Source organism: Rhinoderma darwinii, chromosome 4, assembly GCF_050947455.1.
Source record: "Rhinoderma darwinii isolate aRhiDar2 chromosome 4, aRhiDar2.hap1, whole genome shotgun sequence".
NCBI lineage: Eukaryota > Metazoa > Chordata > Amphibia > Anura > Rhinodermatidae > Rhinoderma > Rhinoderma darwinii.
In genome coordinates, this window is record NC_134690.1 from 74,387,293 (window position 1) to 74,404,975 (window position 17,683).

The 17,683-nt window shown below is 45.2% G+C and overlaps 1 protein-coding gene across 1 annotated transcript in view; it reads left to right on the forward strand.

Moving 5' to 3' along the window:
• The first annotated feature begins 8,378 nt into the window (after positions 1-8,378).
• Positions 8,379-17,683, forward strand: part of SLCO2A1 (solute carrier organic anion transporter family member 2A1) — a 49,581-nt gene continuing 40,276 nt past the window's right edge. Inside the window, exon 1 of the mRNA XM_075861201.1 lies at positions 8,379-8,651. Coding sequence (XP_075717316.1) covers positions 8,571-8,651 — 81 coding nt within the window. The 5' untranslated portion in view covers positions 8,379-8,570. The remainder of the gene's footprint in view (positions 8,652-17,683) is intronic.

The window sequence follows — 17,683 nt, forward strand, 5'->3', positions numbered from 1 at the left end:
ATTGACCTAGTTATGTGATGAAACATCTTCTTTCACATCCCTGTGAGGTTGACTTACATGTTAGTCACAATCTGAAGGTTTGAATTGTGCCCTGATATCTGAATTACCCACAGTCTATTACCACCCTGTGAAAACGTCATTGTAAGCAAGTCACTAGACATGGATATGTTATAGAATTTTCTTTCCGGACTGAGAAAGTTCCTGCTGATGTCAAGGGGCTGGAGCATTAAAAATACCGCAATCACTTTGTAGTTGTTTTCAGATTACATTTTCACCAAAATAGAATGAAAAATAGAGATCTGTCATATTATGCAGTCACCATAAGTTAGTAGAGTCTCTAAACTGTAGTCCTCCAGAAGTTGCGGGTCATAATACAAAGTGCAATTGCCTATAAAAGTGACAGAAACGTATTTAGAAATGCTTTGCCAATGTGTAAATGGTCTGGATTTTCTCTATATTTTGACCTATAATATATACCACCAGGACACAGAATAAAACCTAAGTATATGACATAATGACACATCCAACCAGATCATGATGGATTAATGTAAAGCATGCCAATACAATTCTATTTTTTTTTTTTTTTAAAGTATGCTTTTTACATTGCAGGCAACAGGTGGTGTTACATTCATTTAACACAACGCCACATAACATTGCATGCTTGATATCTGAAAAGAGAAGCGCCTCATGGTGTAGAATCCCAAAACAAAGGTGAAAGGGTAAACCAGGTGTAAGAAATATCCTCACCTGAGAAAGTTGTGCAGTATCCAGGCTCAACACTGTTTGAAGGCATCGATGAAGTTGCTGTTGCTTCTTGGCCAATGGGGCCACAAGGCTCCACCACGCAATATTGAATCAGTGAGAAAAATATATATAAATATATGTGAAAATATATATATATATATATATATATATATATATAAAAAAACGGAAGTCAAAAAGCGCTACTTCATCCAGACGGTAGAAAAGAAATTGGTTAGGTATTAATAAAGTATTTATTGAGGTAACGCGTTTCAACGCCAGACTGGCACCTTCATCAGACCTAATCTTTTCTACCGTCTGGATGAAGTAGCGCTTTTTTACTTCCATTATATATATATATATATATATATATATATATATATATATGTATATATATATAATCCAAAAAAATTAAGAGGCAGCACTCCAAGGAAATTGGTGAAAAAAAGTGGTGTGTTTATTCACCCATTCACCACTTTTTTTCACCAATTTCCTTGGAGTGCTGCCTCTTCATTTTTTTGGATTTCATTAACAAGGGTTCCTAGCCTCAACCTAGGAGGCCTGCACCCACTGCTGTTGCTGTGCTGCTTTAATCTTTATCTCATTATATATATATATATATATATATTTTCACATATATTTATATATATTTTTTTCTCACACTGACATAACATTGTATATCCTGGTTGTTACTGGCAATGATTACACGTAGAAGTTAAAACACTCTATGGCCGGTTTCACACTCTGCAGCCATGTGGTAAAATCTATAGTAAAGTGTGAAAATGTCTACATACTCATCGTTTTTGTTTGTGGTGTTTTAGTGACCTGCGGGAGTTATGGATAGGATATACTTTCTATATAACTTTAAAAACGCCTAAAAAACTAAAATACAAAATTTTAAAAAAACTCCACTAGGCTGGATTCACACGGGACAGAAAAGCTGAAAAATTTGCGCTGTTTAATCGCAGCATTTCTGCAGCAAAATATGCATCATTTGCTGCAGATTTAATTCCTTCTACATTGAAAAGGCTAAAACTTCTAGAACAGAATGAACATGCTGCAGATTTGAAAATCCACAACATGCTCTGATTTCCGTATGGAAAATGTTCAGCAGCATGTGGATGAGATTTGTTCAAATGTCATCCACATGGTTGGACTGTAATCCACCATGGATTTTCCGCGTGGAGATTCAGCACTGTAAATCTGCAGCATTTCTGTCCTGTGTGAATCCAGCCAAAAGCATACAAAAAAACACCACAAAAAAACAAACGGTACAAAGGAACCCTGTGTGAACCCAGCCCTAGTGTATTGTAGTCATAGTCATGGTAAAGTAGACATCAGCAAGAAGAGAATATTAATGTAATAAATAATAGAAGAAATGCAGTTTTCTTCTTTTATATAAATATTAAATATAGTTTTGACTATACCAATGGCATAGTCAGTACTATATGTAATATTCATAAAAATGTTACCACCCACACATGAAGTGTTCCATCTTCCTATTATACACTGTGATACGACATGTGATCTTGCACGCTATGTCTGTGATGATGTCTGGATTTTACCATTTCTTTTTGTACACTTATCCAGTCAGGATGAAAACATAATACTGGGAGATTTATCAAACGAACATAAAAATAATTTTTTGCCCCTAGCAACCAATCACAGTGCAGCTTTAATTTCTTAAACTGCTAGAGAAAAATGAGAGCTGCACTGTGATTGGCAGCTATGGGCAACTAAGTGTTTTTAATCTTAGTTTTGATAAATGAGGCCCATATACTATAGATCTCTGTTCATATTCCAAATCCAGAGCAGACACTCGGGTTTTAGTGTATATTAGGACACATTTAGTGACCTAAATGAAGTGGATACACTGTATTATCATCTCAATATTTGTGCAACAGTATAAACATAGAGAAGGAACATTTGTTAATGCTAATGTGGTAAACTGTAGCTGTGGTGATGTTCATGTAATGTTGACACAACACGGTGTAAAACTATTATTAAGATGTGATATACAGTTATTACTGTTGCCACCAGCACCATGTGATACATGTCAGACTCATCTCTTCGCTACATATGTTGCAGATTAGACTTGGTGTAAACTTTCCGGACAGAGACCAAGACATATTATACACTGCCCCCTGTAAAAGTGCCACACACTGCTCATGTAGATAGTGCCATATACTGCTCATGTAGATAGTGCCGCATACTGCTCATGTAGATAGTGCCACATACTGCTCATGTAGATAGTGCCACATACTGCTTATGTAGATAGTGCCACATACTGCTCATGTAGATAGTGCCGCATACTGCTCATGTAGATAGTGCCACATACTGCTCATGTAGATAGTGCCGCATACTGCTCATGTAGATAGTGCCACATACTGCTCATGTAGATAGTGCCACATACTGCTTATGTAGATAGTGCCACATACTGCTCATGTAGATAGTGCCACATACTGCTCATGTAGATAGTGCCAGATACTGCTCATGTATATAGTGACACACACTGCTCATGTAGATAGTGCCACATACTGCTCATGTAGATAGTGCCGCATACTGCTCATGTAGATAGTGCCACATACTGCTCATGTAGATAGTGCCACATACTGCTTATGTAGATAGTGCCACATACTGCTCATGTAGATAGTGCCACATACTGCTCATGTAGATAGTGCCACATACTGCTCATGTATATAGTGACACACACTGCTCATGTAGATAGTGCCACATACTGCTCATGTAGATAGTGCCACATACTGCTCATGTATATAGTGCCACACACTGCTCATGTAGATAGTGCCACATACTGCTCATGTATATAGTGCCACACACTGCTCATGTAGATAGTGCCACACACTGCTCATGTAGATAGTGCCACACACTGCTCATGTAGATAGTGCCACATACTGCTCATGTAGATAGTGCCACATACTGCTCATGTAGATAGTGCCACATACTGCTCATGTAGATAGTGCCACACACTGCTCATGTAGATAGTGCCATATACTGCTCATGTAGATAGTGCCACACACTGCTCATGTAGATTTCAGCCGTAACGGAGGCTGCCGTGTGAACATACCCTTATGCTGCCTCATGCAGTGAATCTAGCTCCACCCCGTTGGCTAACTACAGCAAATTAGCAGCATACAGGGAGCCAAGACAACGATGGGACATATCTCTGGAACAGGAGCGTCAAGAAAAAAAAAAAGCCAGAATTGGTGAGACAGCGCTATTCAGGTCAGTTAAGAAGTTCAATGTATATAACTCAGTGACAGGTCATCTTTAATGACCATCTTCAATTGTCTTCTGTGTATTGGCATTTCCAAGCTTTGTTTGATCCTACCTTGTTCTTTCTATGTCACTGTTTCCATTAGTGTGCAACCTTCCTGCTTCATTCCTCTCTTTTTACCTACGTCTTCTTTGCACTGCTTTTTCTGCAGCACATCTCCTCCCATCAATGTTGGTATAGTTAATAGCTTGCAGGAGTCCCTTTCCTTTATGGATGAACAAGTTGTAGAGCAGTTCTTTCACACTTCCTAAGTTTATGTTCCTGGGCCTTCAGCACACTCCTGTTTTACACTAACAAAGACTAGATGTAAATTATCTATCATCCAAGAGGGAGCTGATCACGGAAGAACAAATACATTGAATACGGTTATAAACCACAGAGCGCACCTGCCAGGTATACTTGGATACAAACAGTAAATATACTCTGGTAGCAACGCTTTACTGTAAAGATCAAGGCAACTTTGACCAGAACACAGGAACAAGGAAACAGTGACTTTTTAAATGACGCCTTAAAGGGGTTTTATGAGATTAGAAAAACACGGCTGCTTCCTTCCAGATACAGCGCCACTCTTGTCGATGAGCCGTGTCTGGTATCGCAGCTCGTCCCCATTTAAGTGAATAGGGCTGAGCTGCAAGATACCACCTATGGACAGGAATGGTTCTGTTTCTGGAAGAAACCAGCAATGATTTTCCCATCTCATACAACACCAGCTAAATATATTTTCACACTTAAGTTTCTCACTCTCCTTGAATGATTTCCTCCATTTGAGATAGGATGAATGTAAATGAACCCCTTTTAGTTGTAGGACTTATGTCTAATGTTAGATATATAATGAGAATAGGCATAACGTTTCCTACTTACCAAAAAACCCATGACCCAGTCCTGAGAACCAGTGGCCATGGTCTTCCCTCAACCTTCAGAGGTGCTGGGGCACATACCAATACTGAACCACAATAACTGTTGATGGGAAACACTGTATTTTATATTTAAGCCGAATAATTTATATACATCTATGAAATAATGGGCTTCTCTGGGAATTCATAAATACAGCTTAATTAAGAAAGCCCAATATGCAGGGGCGGACACAGACAGCTGCGTACCCCTGTGCAAGAACATCATATGGGCCCCGAGTTCTCTCCAATATCTTATCATAGATTATGTCTCTATAAAATCCATTGTTAGTCATAAAATGTATTCCCTCAGGCATTAACATGCAATGTAATAGACAGAAGAAAGTTGCTTTACGGTTACAGTGGGCCCCCTTACCCACTGGGCCCCTATGCAGCTGCACAGCTTGCACCAATGGTATGTCTGCCCCTGCCAACATGTACAATGATGTCCTTTTATAAGATATTATCTCTAGGATCAAGACTGCAAGAGGGATAACTTATTTACATATGTTTCATCCATGAATCCGGAATATTTACATTGCTGCTATGTTATTCCATGGAAGAGGGATGAATACATAGATCCTTGTGTAAATAGCCTTCATATATGGAAGAAATATAATTGAACAAACAATCCCCTCCTGTGGTCCCAGAGATCAGCTCTCAGGCACTGCATTTTATCATATAATATATTAGAACATGTTTTGACTGAATTCTTCTTTGGTTTTTCCGAAGGACCCCTTTATTACATTCACTTTATGGACAAAAGTATTCGGACACCTACCAGAGCTTTTATTAAAGGGGTTGTCCAGGTTGTGGGCTGCTTTTTATACTGAAGACCTATCCACAGGATTGGTCATCAGTAGATGATAGATGGGGTTCCAACGCTGGACCCCACACTGATTAGCTCTTCCGGCTGCCCCTGGGGGCCAGAAGCCGTGCAGGAATCGGTGCTGGAAGCAGGAGGCTCTGACCACTGTTTAGCGGCCATGCTGGGTTACTTCAGTTCTGCTCCTATTCACTTTAATAGGATCAGAGTCGCAGTACTGCAGCATGGCCTGTAAGCAGTGGTCAGAGCCTTATGCTTTCAGAACCGACCCCTGCATTGCTTCCGGTGCCTTGGGGCAGCGGGAATGGTTGATTGGTGCGGGGTTCAGATGTTGCACCCCACCGATCCTATACTGATGACTTCTCCTGTGGATAGGTCTTCAGTATAAAAAGCAGCCCCCAACCTGGACAACCCCTTTAATATGGAGTTGGTCTTCTCTCTGCAGCTAAAACAGCTTCCACTCTTCTGGGAAGGCTTTCTACAAGATTTTGGAGCGTGTCTGTGGGAATTTTTACTCATTCATCCAGAGGAGTGTTTGTGGGGCCAGACACTGATCGAGGAGAGGGCCTGGCTTGCAATCTCCATTCTAGGTCATCCTAAAGGTGTTCTATAGGGTTGAGGTCAGGGCTCTGTGTGGGCCAGTCAAGTTTTTCCACACCAAATTTACCCAACCATGTCTTTATGGACCTTGCTTTGTGCACTGGTGCGCAGTCATACTGGAACTGAAGGGGTTCTTTCCCAAACAATTCCCACAAAGTTGGTAGCATACAATTGTCCAAAATGTCTTGGGATGCCGAAGCTTTAAGATTTGCCTTCACTGGAACTAAGCGCCCTAGGCCAACCCCTAAAAAACTACCCGATAGCATTATTCCCTCCTCCACCGAACTTTACAGTTGGCACAATGCAGTCAGGCAGGTAACGTTCTCCTGGCATTCGCCAAACCCAGACTTGTCCATCAGACTTCCAGATAGATAAGGGCAATTCGTCACTACACAGAACACGTTTCCACTGCTCCAGAATCTAGTGGCGGGATGCTCTACACCACTCCATCCGACGCTTGGCATTGTCCTTGGTGATCTAAGACTTGCATGCAGCAGCTCGGCCATGGAAACACATGCCATGAAGCTCCCGGCACACAGTTTTTGTGCAGCTGTTAATGCCAGAGGAGGTTTGGAGCGCTGCAGTTATTGAGTCAGAAGAGTGTTGGCGACTTTTATGCACTATGCGTCTCAGCACTCGGCGACCCCGTTCTGTAATTTTACGTGGTCTACCACTTCGTAGCTGTTTCATGTGCTTTCTAAACGCTTCCACTTTACAATAACATAACTCACAGTTGATCCTGGAATATCTAAGGCGGAAGAAATTTTACAAACTTACTTGTTACAACGGTGGACTCCTATTACAAGACCACACTGGAATTCAGTGATCTCTTTAGTACGACCCATTCTATCACAAGTATTTGTAAAGGCGACTGCATGACTAGTGCTGGATTTTATATACCTGTGGCAATGGGACTGAATGGAACACCTGAATTCAATGATTAAGAGGTTTGTCCCAATACTTTCTTCCCTGTGGTTTATCTTGTTCAGATTCTGGATTTAAAACAAATACTTTTAAAATCTACTGTTCAAATATTATGATGTCCTTACTCACATATTTCCTATTGCTGTTGCCCTCTGCAAATGATTTGATATTGTTAGTACTGTGTTACATAAATGACTTGAGTTATCATAGACATAGCAAAACAAAAGGAAGGTTTGGTAGGATGGATAGAATGTGAATATACAAAATCAGCATATACACAGGAGGATCGTGCCAAAATATCTCTTGTTTTGTTTGTCGCTATTAAACATCCAAAACTGTACTATGATGAGTGTCCCATAGGTAGCAATTCAAACAGGGTGCAACCTTGTAACACATTCCTTCACAGAAGAGCACCCCCTGGAGGAAAGGTGCAGTATGACACATACAGTATATATGAAAGTTGTGTTTTATTCCAATTGCTGCTTCTTAGGAATCCATTTATAAAAATATAGAATCCCTATAATATTAATTTATTATCCATAGTTAACACACTTTATATTAAATTTTTAACTCATATAACTCATTCAACCTAGTGGAACTCAGGATCTAATTTTTCTATCTCTGGCTACAGGCAATTTCATAGCAAGCAGACTGACCTATCAGTGTATTATTATAATAAAAAGTCTTCTTTCCTGCGTATCTACAAGTTTGTGTTTCTTGTATATTCATTATGTGATCTATGCTTTAGCCAGAGCCATTCCGAGGAAAGCCATCAATGTACTTTAGAGTGTATACAGTATAAAAAACATAGCGTAGGAATCTCATCCGTCATATAGTCAATATTCACAAGTCAAAGTTGTCTTACTCATTCCAGCATTGCTGGGAATTGTGTCAGAATGATAGGACTTTGTATTCTGTTCTCCCTCGACTTTTTTCTCTCTTATTTTCATATTCGCTATCTGTTGGGTTTCACTCTCTTCCAGACTTCTGCATTTCTCTCTTCTCCCAATTGTTTCTAAAGTGGGAGGAGGGAAAGCGAAGGAATCTGTCATAGTGGAAAAGTTATAAATCCTCCCACTTTTACTTAAACCTCTGCAGACACCTGAGCTGAGAGGAAAGGAGAAAGCACTGCTCAGCTGCCTGTGCTGGAGAATGCACAAGAGAGACTCTCGAAAAGCCACCAGAGCCCTCCACACATCTGCAGGTAGAGGACCAATGACCTGTCAAACTCTCTCTCCTTAGACACATCTACTGGAGTTCTTCAGACATCTCATCAGAATCAATCATCCTTACAATGGGGGTGAAACTTGGAGATAACAAGTCCCAAACAAGGTCCATAGGTGGCTGCTGCAAGGGGATCTTCAACAACATCAAGGTAGGATACATTTTTATATTTCATAGTTCTATAACTATTGCATGAAAGCTAGTGCTGTGTTTGTGACTTTTCTCCTGGTGATATCACACAGTCATTTCCTATTTTCTATAGGACTGTAGGTATATATACTGCGATATAATGTGTGAATAACTAGTCATTCCATTTGTACACTAAGATTGAGCTGTCCATAACATACTATGGATACCATCAGGAGGTCCCTTAAAATGGTCTGAAAACTTGTTGACTTGTACTACGCTTCTAGCCTTACTGCAATGACCTGAATTCAGCGTTATTTTGCAGATATTGGTCTGTGGAACACATGGTGACCTGTTTTCAATCTCTCGCTGGAGTTTTCACTACATGGGGAGAATAAGTAGTAACAGTCTGATAATATCATCTGTTTTGTTTCATATTAAGCAGAGCTCAGTATCTCCGTTGATCAGTTTATTTGTATTGATGACAATGTTGGGTTAACAACGAGCTCGATGATAGAAAAGAGAGAGTGGTTATTAATGGTACATCCTCAGAGTGGGTCACAGTTACCAGTGGGGCTCCACAGGGGGTCAGTATTGGGCCCCATTCTTTTTCATTTGTTTATTAATGACCTTGTGGAGGGTTTAGAGTATAATTTCAGTATTTGCAGATGAAACTAAGCACTGTAAAGTATTAAACATAGAGGAAGATAATATGATACTACAGAGGGATTTGTGGAAGCTTGAGGCCAGGGCATAGAAATGGCAAATTAAAATTAATGTCGATAAATGTAAGGTTATGCACTTGGGCCAACAAAAGAAATTCTAGAATTTTGTAATAGATAGTCAAACACTGGGTAAATCTAACACTGAAAAAGATTTGGGGATATTGGGGGACAGTAAATTTAACTTTAGCAACTAGTGTCAGGAAGCTGCTGCCAAGGCAAATAAAATCATGGGTTGCATCAAAGAGGCAAAGATGCTCATGATAAGAACATAGCTTTGCTTCCATACAAACCACTAGTCAGACCACACAAGGAATATTGTGCACAATTTTGGGCACCTGTGTATAAGAAGGACATGGCTGAACTAGAACAGGTGCAAAGAAGGCGACCAAGGTAATTAAGAGAATGGTTGGATTGCAGTACCAAGAAATGTTATCAAACTTGGGCTTATTCAGTTTGTAAAAAAGACGGCTTAGGGGCGATCTAATTGCAATGTACAAATATATAAATGGATAGTCCAGAGATCTGTCTAATGATTTTTCTATACTTAAGCCTGTAACCATAGACGGGGCTTCTTTACTGTAAAAGCAGTGAGACTATGTATCTCGCTGCCACAAGAAGTTGTGATGATTGATTCATTAAATAAGTTCAAGAGGGGCCCGGATGCCTTTTTTGAAAGCTATAACTTATGGATGTTAGATTTCTGTAGTTGGGACGTTGATGGATTTATTCTGATGATAATAACAAAAAGAACACATTAGGAAAATGCGCACATTCAATATCATAACAGTAAGATACATTTTATTAAGTGCATTATTCCACAAACAAATAAAAGGTCTCAAATCCATAAATAATTAGAATAGATCCTCTGCAGTATACACCCTAAAGTGTAAAATGAACAACAGTCAGAAGTCACAAAAATATAATCGACAGAAAAAAAAACACAACAAAAAAATAATATTTATTTTGATTGCCATAATTGGAATTAGGATGACATTTTCCCCCCCTATTATGTGGCATTTGGCATCTGCTTCATTTGGGTTTTTTTCTATTCTCTGGATCAACATTAGAAATAGGTTGAGCTTATTGGACCTGTGTCTTTTCTCAACCTTATCTACTATATAACTATGTACTAGGCATGGGCTTCTCATCAGTAGTGCTATATATCGTAATCAGACACAAGAAATGCGGTTGTATTTTGACCCCAATTACAAAGCATATGCAGAATTTTTACTAACTTCAACCATGGATGGTCATGACAGTGATACGAGTAATATTTCCAAACCCTAAAGAGGCTCTCGGGGGAGGGGGATGCATAAACAGTTCTAAGTTAAAATAGCACAAATTATTTGCAATCATACTTTATGTTACAGCTGCAAACTGAGGGCTGTCTGTTTACTTATGTTCATGGATACGGATTAGGAATGAATGTATATATGACATTTCTAAGAGTTTGCATGTAAACAAACAGTAGCTTGTCCCTCCAGCTGCGGTTCCTGAGATGAGCGCTCAGGGACTGAACTGGAACAGAGAGTGTATGTATGTGTGTGTATATATATATATATATATATATATACACACACATGTGGGCATTACAGCACATCTTTAGATTGAACTATATTAAAGGGATTTGCCCACGAGGGACATTTATGACATATCCACAGGATATTCAGAAAAAGCGTGGTGAACAGCAGCACACGTCTCCCAAGTTTCAATCAATAAGTTCTTTTATTAGTCAAACATCCAGTAAAAGAATTGCAACGTCAGACTGGGTTTGTCTGATTTTACAGCGTGACACCGCTCCTGATAATGGGATTTGTGCTGTTTCAAATACTGTATTTTTTGGATATCCACAGGATGTGTCATAAATGTCAGATAGATGCGGGCCTCACCTGTGGGACCCGGACCTATCTCAAGAACGGGGCCCCTAAACCCCGTTCTACCTCTGTGTGTGTCGGATGATTTCCAACCATGAAGATGAAAACAGCGTAGCTCGCTGAGCTACACTGTTTTCGTAAGCCCCATAGAACTGAATGATAGTTATGGAAACAGCGTAGCTCGCATGCTATGCTGCTTCTGTAACTGTTATTCACTACTATGGGAGTTACAGAAACAGCGTAGCTTTTCGTAACTCCTGACCATAAAGTCAGGAAGTGGCCAGGAAGCAGCGATAGCAGACAAAGCTAGAACGGAGTTTAGGGGGCCCCGTTCTAGAGGTAGGTGCGGGTGCCAGAGGTGGGACCCGCATCTATCTGACATTATGACATATCCTGTGGATATGTCATAAACGTCCCTCGTGGGAAAACCCCTTTAACGTTCTTCTGGGGCCAGAGAATCATTGTGGTTTGATGGCCCAGATCAGTGATTCCTAATGTTATTACTATGGGGGAACTCCTGAACAACTATTCCTTTCTCGGGGACCCCCTATGCCCATTCCTTCCTCAAAGAAGCTTGGTGTATGGTTCAGTAAAGCATTGTATAATTTTTGCCTAGAATTATATTCTGGTTTAGATATGTTGACTGTTTCGGCAAGCATCTTTAAGCAGACAGAAATCAGTTTTCTATCTCTGCTGTAAAAGTGACAGGTCTTGCTGCTCTATTCTGGGGAACCCCAGACCAGGTTATGAGGAATCCTAGTTGGGGAACACTTAAGGGGGTTTTATACTGGGCGATTATCGGGCAGACAAGCGTTCATAGAACGCTTGTTGCCGATAATTGCCCTGTGTAGACATCTGCTGATCGTATCTTTCTAAAAAAGTAAAATATTATCGTTGTCGGCAGCAAATCTCCGTGTAAAGAGGGAGACGCGCTACCGACATGATAATAATGTATGGAGAAGAGCGATCGGAGTAACGACCGCTCGTCCCCATCCATAGCTCCGTGTTACAGGAGCAAACGAGCGCCGATCATGTCTCATTGATCGGCGCTCGCTGCGCTGGCCGATTATCGGCCGGTGTACTAGGGCCTTAACTCATCTAGTTTTGTTTACCAAGCAGAAAATTCACTGCATAGATGGCGCTATAAGGTTTCATAGCATTCTACCTACATTGATAGAAGAGGCTGGACGCAGCTGCAGGCTTAAGGGAAGCCGACATGACCGTCCTGGTAGGGAAAGGGTTAATGTTACGAGGTCAGGGAAAGTTGAAGGAGCTGAAGGAGGGACGGGGAGGAGTTAAGGGGGGCGGGGGGGCCGTTACTGCGCTTCCCGCTGTTTCTCGGCATTGAGCCGGAAGCAGCGGGAGGAGTAACACACAGTAAGCAAAGCTCCCCGTTGCCCGGTTTTTTAGTAATGGCAGAGGCCTTGATTTTAGAGCGGCTGCGCGCCGCTGCTGTGCACCACGGTCCCGGATGGCTGGAGGAGACCGTGGCTGCATTAACGCGGATCCCGGACGCCGTTTCGCCACGTCGGGCACGGCGTTCGGGGTCTGTTGTAAGGGACAGGCTCCCCTCCCCCGGCCCCCCTACGAGCATGGCTATGGCGGCGGGGGGGAGTCGGCAACAACCGCTCCTGCGCTGGGCAGGCAGAGAGCGGTGGCAGGGGTGACGGCGATGCAGGCTGTGTCGACCCGTCCCTCTCGGCGGTCCCGACCTCCAGAGCGCCTTAGTCCGGAGGTAGTCCCGCGGACACGGCGTCGCAGAGGGAGCCCGATCCCGGACGCTGCAGGCCAGGCAGCTGGGAGGACCGCCCCTTCCCAGGCCCTGCGTCCTGGCAGGAATCCCAGGCCGCGACGGGGTCCGGCGGTAAGCAGGGAGTCGCAGGCCGGGCTCCCTGTCACCCCTCCCCCATCAGATGGAAGATGTCGAGAGCAAGGTACGGCCGCCCCGCATGGTGATGTTCCGGCCAGGGGGCAGGCTTCGTCAGGATCGTCTAGACGGACGACTAGATCTGCAGCGACGTCGAGGCAACAGGTCCGGTCGGAAGTCTGGGTCCCGGCGGTCGGGCGGCAGGTTGCCGGCCCATCGGTCAGCGCGTCCTCATCCCCTTTCCGAAGATGTCGTTGGGAGGGACAGTCGTCGGCGAGAGAAGAACTGGAGGAAGGTGAACTGGACGTCTATCGTCGAGGTCAGGATGGTCCGGCTGACGGGAACACAGCGCCTGTGCAGCCCGGTGAGTGTATAACTCCATTATTGTCTTATCCAGCGATTTTTATGTCGGGTGTCGGCGGGGGGGCTGCTAGCATAGCATCGGGGGCCGGTAGTGGCGCGGGCGGACGCGACGGAGCGGGTTTGGCAGATTTAGTGGGTTGCTTACGGGAGCTGGTGGGGCGCCTTGATAGGGCCGCGGCGCCGGTTGTAACGGAAGTGTCCCCTGCGGTAGTTTGGGAAGGCCCCAGGGACGTGGGATCGTTGCAGGCGCGTCCTGTGGTGGCGGTTAGAGAGGCGGTCGCGGTGTCGGTGCAGACTGAGGCACAGAAGGACGGCGATCGAGTGCGCATGGACGATCGTGCTCGGGGGGAGGTGTATGTTTGTTTTGAGGGTCCGTTGGGGGCGCATTTAAAGCAGGAGGTGCGTGATCGGATCTGGAAAGATGAATACGTTGAAATTTTTTCTCTCTTGCCGCTGGCTAAATTCAATTTGGATAAGAGCAAGCGGGATGAGAGTAAAAAGGACGAGGAGGAACGGCGGCGGTATAGGCTTATCCCGCAGACGTTCGTTAATTGGTCGCAGGCGTTCGCCATATTGGCTAGTGTGATAGGGGAAAAGGCGCCGGAAAATTGTTCGGCGTTATTTTGTTATTTTGATGCTATTGGGGAGGCTCATAGGGCGTATGGGGGTCAGGCGTGGCTGCGATATGATGAGCAATTCCGTCAGCGGAAGGCGGTTCGGCCGGCGATTCGGTGGGACCAGAAGGATATTGCTCTCTGGTTACGGGTTACGGCTCCGGTTAGGCAGCCCTTTCCCGGGAGCGGTGGCCAGGGAGGCCAGTCTAGTCAGAGTGGACCAAGCGGCGGGGGAAAGGCGGGGTTTTGCTGGCAATTCAATGAAGGCCAGTGCAAGTTTGGGGCCACGTGCAAGTTCAAGCACGTGTGCTCCGAGTGTAATGGTGCATCACACGGGGCGGCAAAATGTCTGCGAAAAAAGAGGTCCGGGAACCAGCACGGGGCTGGTCAAGGGGGTGTCGCCGGTGAGGGTGGAAAGGATGGCCCCTTATCTAAGTGAGTATCCGGATAGGGCGGCAGCTAAGTTGCTTTATGAAGGGTTTAGTGTTGGTTTTGTTATTCCTCCGCCTCCTTATGAGGTTCCGGTTACGCGGAGAAATTTAAAATCGGCTTACTTGCATGCGGAAGTCGTGTCGGAAAAGTTGTTAAAAGAAGTTTCGTTGGGGCGCATGTCGGGGCCATTTGTGGAGTCGCCGGTGAAAGATTTAGTTGTGTCCCCTTTGGGTATTGTCCCTAAACGCGAGCCCGGAAAGTTTCGTTTGATTCAACATTTATCGTATCCCAAAGGTTCGTCGGTAAATGACGGGATTGATCACGAGTTGTGTTCCGTAGTTTATACCTCATTCGATAAGGCGGTGGGGTTAGTGCGGGCTGCGGGTCCGGGGGCGCTGCTAGCAAAAACCGACATCGAGGCGGCGTTCAGGTTGTTGCCGGTGCATCCAGAAAGCCAACGGCTGTTGGGTTGTTTTTGGAATGGGGCCTTTTACGTGGATCGGTGCCTTCCGATGGGGTGTTCTCTTTCTTGTGCATACTTCGAGGCGTTTAGTAGCTTCGTGGAGTGGGTAACGAGGGGAGTATCCGGGGTCGATTCGTTGATCCATTACTTAGATGATTTTTTGTGCGTTGGCCCGGGGGGTTCGCCGGTTTGCGGTAACTTGCTTCATGCCCTGCAGAAGGTGGCGAGGGATTTTGGGATCCCTTTGGCGCCGGAAAAAACGGAGGGCCCGGTAGCGACGATTTGTTTCTTGGGAATCGAAATTGACTCGGTGGCAATGGAGTGTCGGCTCCCGGCGGATAAGTTGGGTGCTTTGAGGCTGGAGGTGCGACGGGCTTGTAGAAGGAAGAAAATGTCGCTGAGGGAGCTTCAGTCGCTGCTGGGGAAGTTGAATTTCGCCTGCCGGATTATGCCGATGGGGAGGGTGTTTGGTAGAAGGTTGGCGGCGGCAACGGCGGGAGTGCGGGCGCCGCATCATTTTGTGAGGCTCAAGGAGGAGCACCGAGCTGATCTTCAGGTTTGGGATGACTTCTTGGGCCAGTACAATGGTCGCTCGCTATGGATGGCCCCAGCGCAGGATACGAGTGATCTGAATATTTTCACGGATGCGGCTGGGGCGGGTGGCTTTGGAGCTTACGGGGGAGGTCCGTGGTGCGCAGGTCAATGGCCGGCTAGCTGGGTGTCCAGTGGATTGACGCGGAATCTGGCCCTGCTCGAGCTGTTTCCCATCGTGGTGGCGGCTACCATTTGGGGGGACAGGCTCAGGGATAAGAAGGTCCGTTTTTACTGCGACAACATGGGGGTGGTGCTTGCCATTAATAACATCACGGCGTCCTCTCCTCCGGTAGTTCAATTGTTGCGACATTTAGTGTTGGTGTGTTTGTCGTTGAACGCGTGGGTGGTGGCGGTGCATGTCCCGGGTGTACGGAATTGTGTTGCTGATGCTCTTTCTCGCTCGCAGTGGGACCGGTTTCGGCAATTGGCCCCGGGAGCGGAACGTCTCGGTTTGGCGTGTCCGGATCATCTATGGGATCTGGTATCGGTCCCGTAGAGCAGCTGTTACAAAGGTCTTTGGCGCGCACGACGTGGAGTGCTTATGCTGCTTGTTGGAGGCAGTGGGAGGAGTGGGTAAGAGGGTTGGGTGATGTCAATACGGATAGAGACAGGTTGGTGGCACTTTTGTATTGGTTAGGGGATGCCTGGGAGGGGGGGTTTTCAGTAGCGAAGGTGAACCGGTTTATATCCGCGGTGGCGTTTGGGCTTAAGTTGCGGGGCTTGCGGGATGTATCGAAGGAATTTCTGGTATCGCAGGCTTTGAAGGGGTTGCGCAGAGGTAGGGTGGAGGCGGATAGTAGAAGGCCGGTGTCGTTTGCTTTGCTGGGCTTGTTGGGCGGTTCATTGGCATCGGTATGTCGTTCTTCAGATGAAATGGATTTGTTTCGGTTGGCTTTCTCGTTGGCGTTCTTCGGAGCATTTAGAAGAGGTGAGTTGGTGTCGCCAAGTACTAAACAGGCAGGGGGGCTGAGATCTGGGGAGGTGAGCCTTTTTGCAGATCGATTGGAGGTATGGTTGCGTAGATCAAAAACTGACCAATTAGGGAAGGGAAAACTGATAGTTTTGTTCGCTCTCCCGGGGTCGGTCATGTGCCCAGTAGAGTGCATGCGGGGTTTTACAAAAAACAGGGGGTCTCCAGATTTGCCTTTGTTACGTCATGTGGACGGGTCGTTCTTGTCCAGGTTTCAGTTTGGAGCTGTTTTTAAAAAATGTTTGACGGCAGTTGGGGTTGCGGCAGGCTCATATTCATCTCATTCCTTCCGGATTGGCGCAGCAACGGAAGCAGGGCGCTGGGGGTTGGATGACGAGGGGGTGAGGCGTATTGGTCGTTGGGAGTCTAAAAGGTTTAAGTCCTATGTCCGCCCCCATATGTTGTAATTTTGTTGTTTATGCTTGCAAATGTTATATGGTGGTGCCTAACTGTGTTTTCCGTTTCAGATTCGCCTCCTTGTCTGGTGTGGTTGATGGGTCATTCGTACGTGCATTGGGGGGCTTTGAGGGCGGACGTCCGCCCGGATGGTCGCCAGTTGCGCATTCCGCGACAGGATGCGGTTGTGCATTGGCTGGGGTTTAGAGGTATGTCGTGGAACAGGGTGTTGGCGGAATTCCAGACATATGTGCGGCTTGATAGGGTTCCGGAGGTTTTAGTGTTGCACGTGGGTGGGAATGACTTAGGAGTCCGCCCTTTTCGTGAGTTGGTGCGGGATATCAAACATGATTTGTTGTGTTTGTGGGTATCTTATCCCAAGTTGGTGGTAGTGTGGTCGGACATAGTCCCAAGGAAGCATTGGCGGTTAGCTAGATCGGTGGAGAGAGTCAATAAGGCCCGGATAAAAGTTAACCGGGCGGTGTCCCGTTTTGTGGCGAAGAATGGGGGCATTTGCGTGAGGCATAGGGATTTGGAGTCAGGATTGGGGAATTTCTGGAGGAGTGATGGGGTTCATCTGACCGAGGTTGGCATTGATATTTGGAGCTTGGCTATAGCAGAAGGCATAGAAAGGGCGGTGGTGGTGTGGAGGAACTCACAGGCTTAAGGTGGTCAAGGCCTGTTTCGCGGTGGCGGGGGGAGTCCTTGAGGCCAGTCAGTACAAAATGGTGGGGGGGTCGCATCGGGGGTATGCGTCCC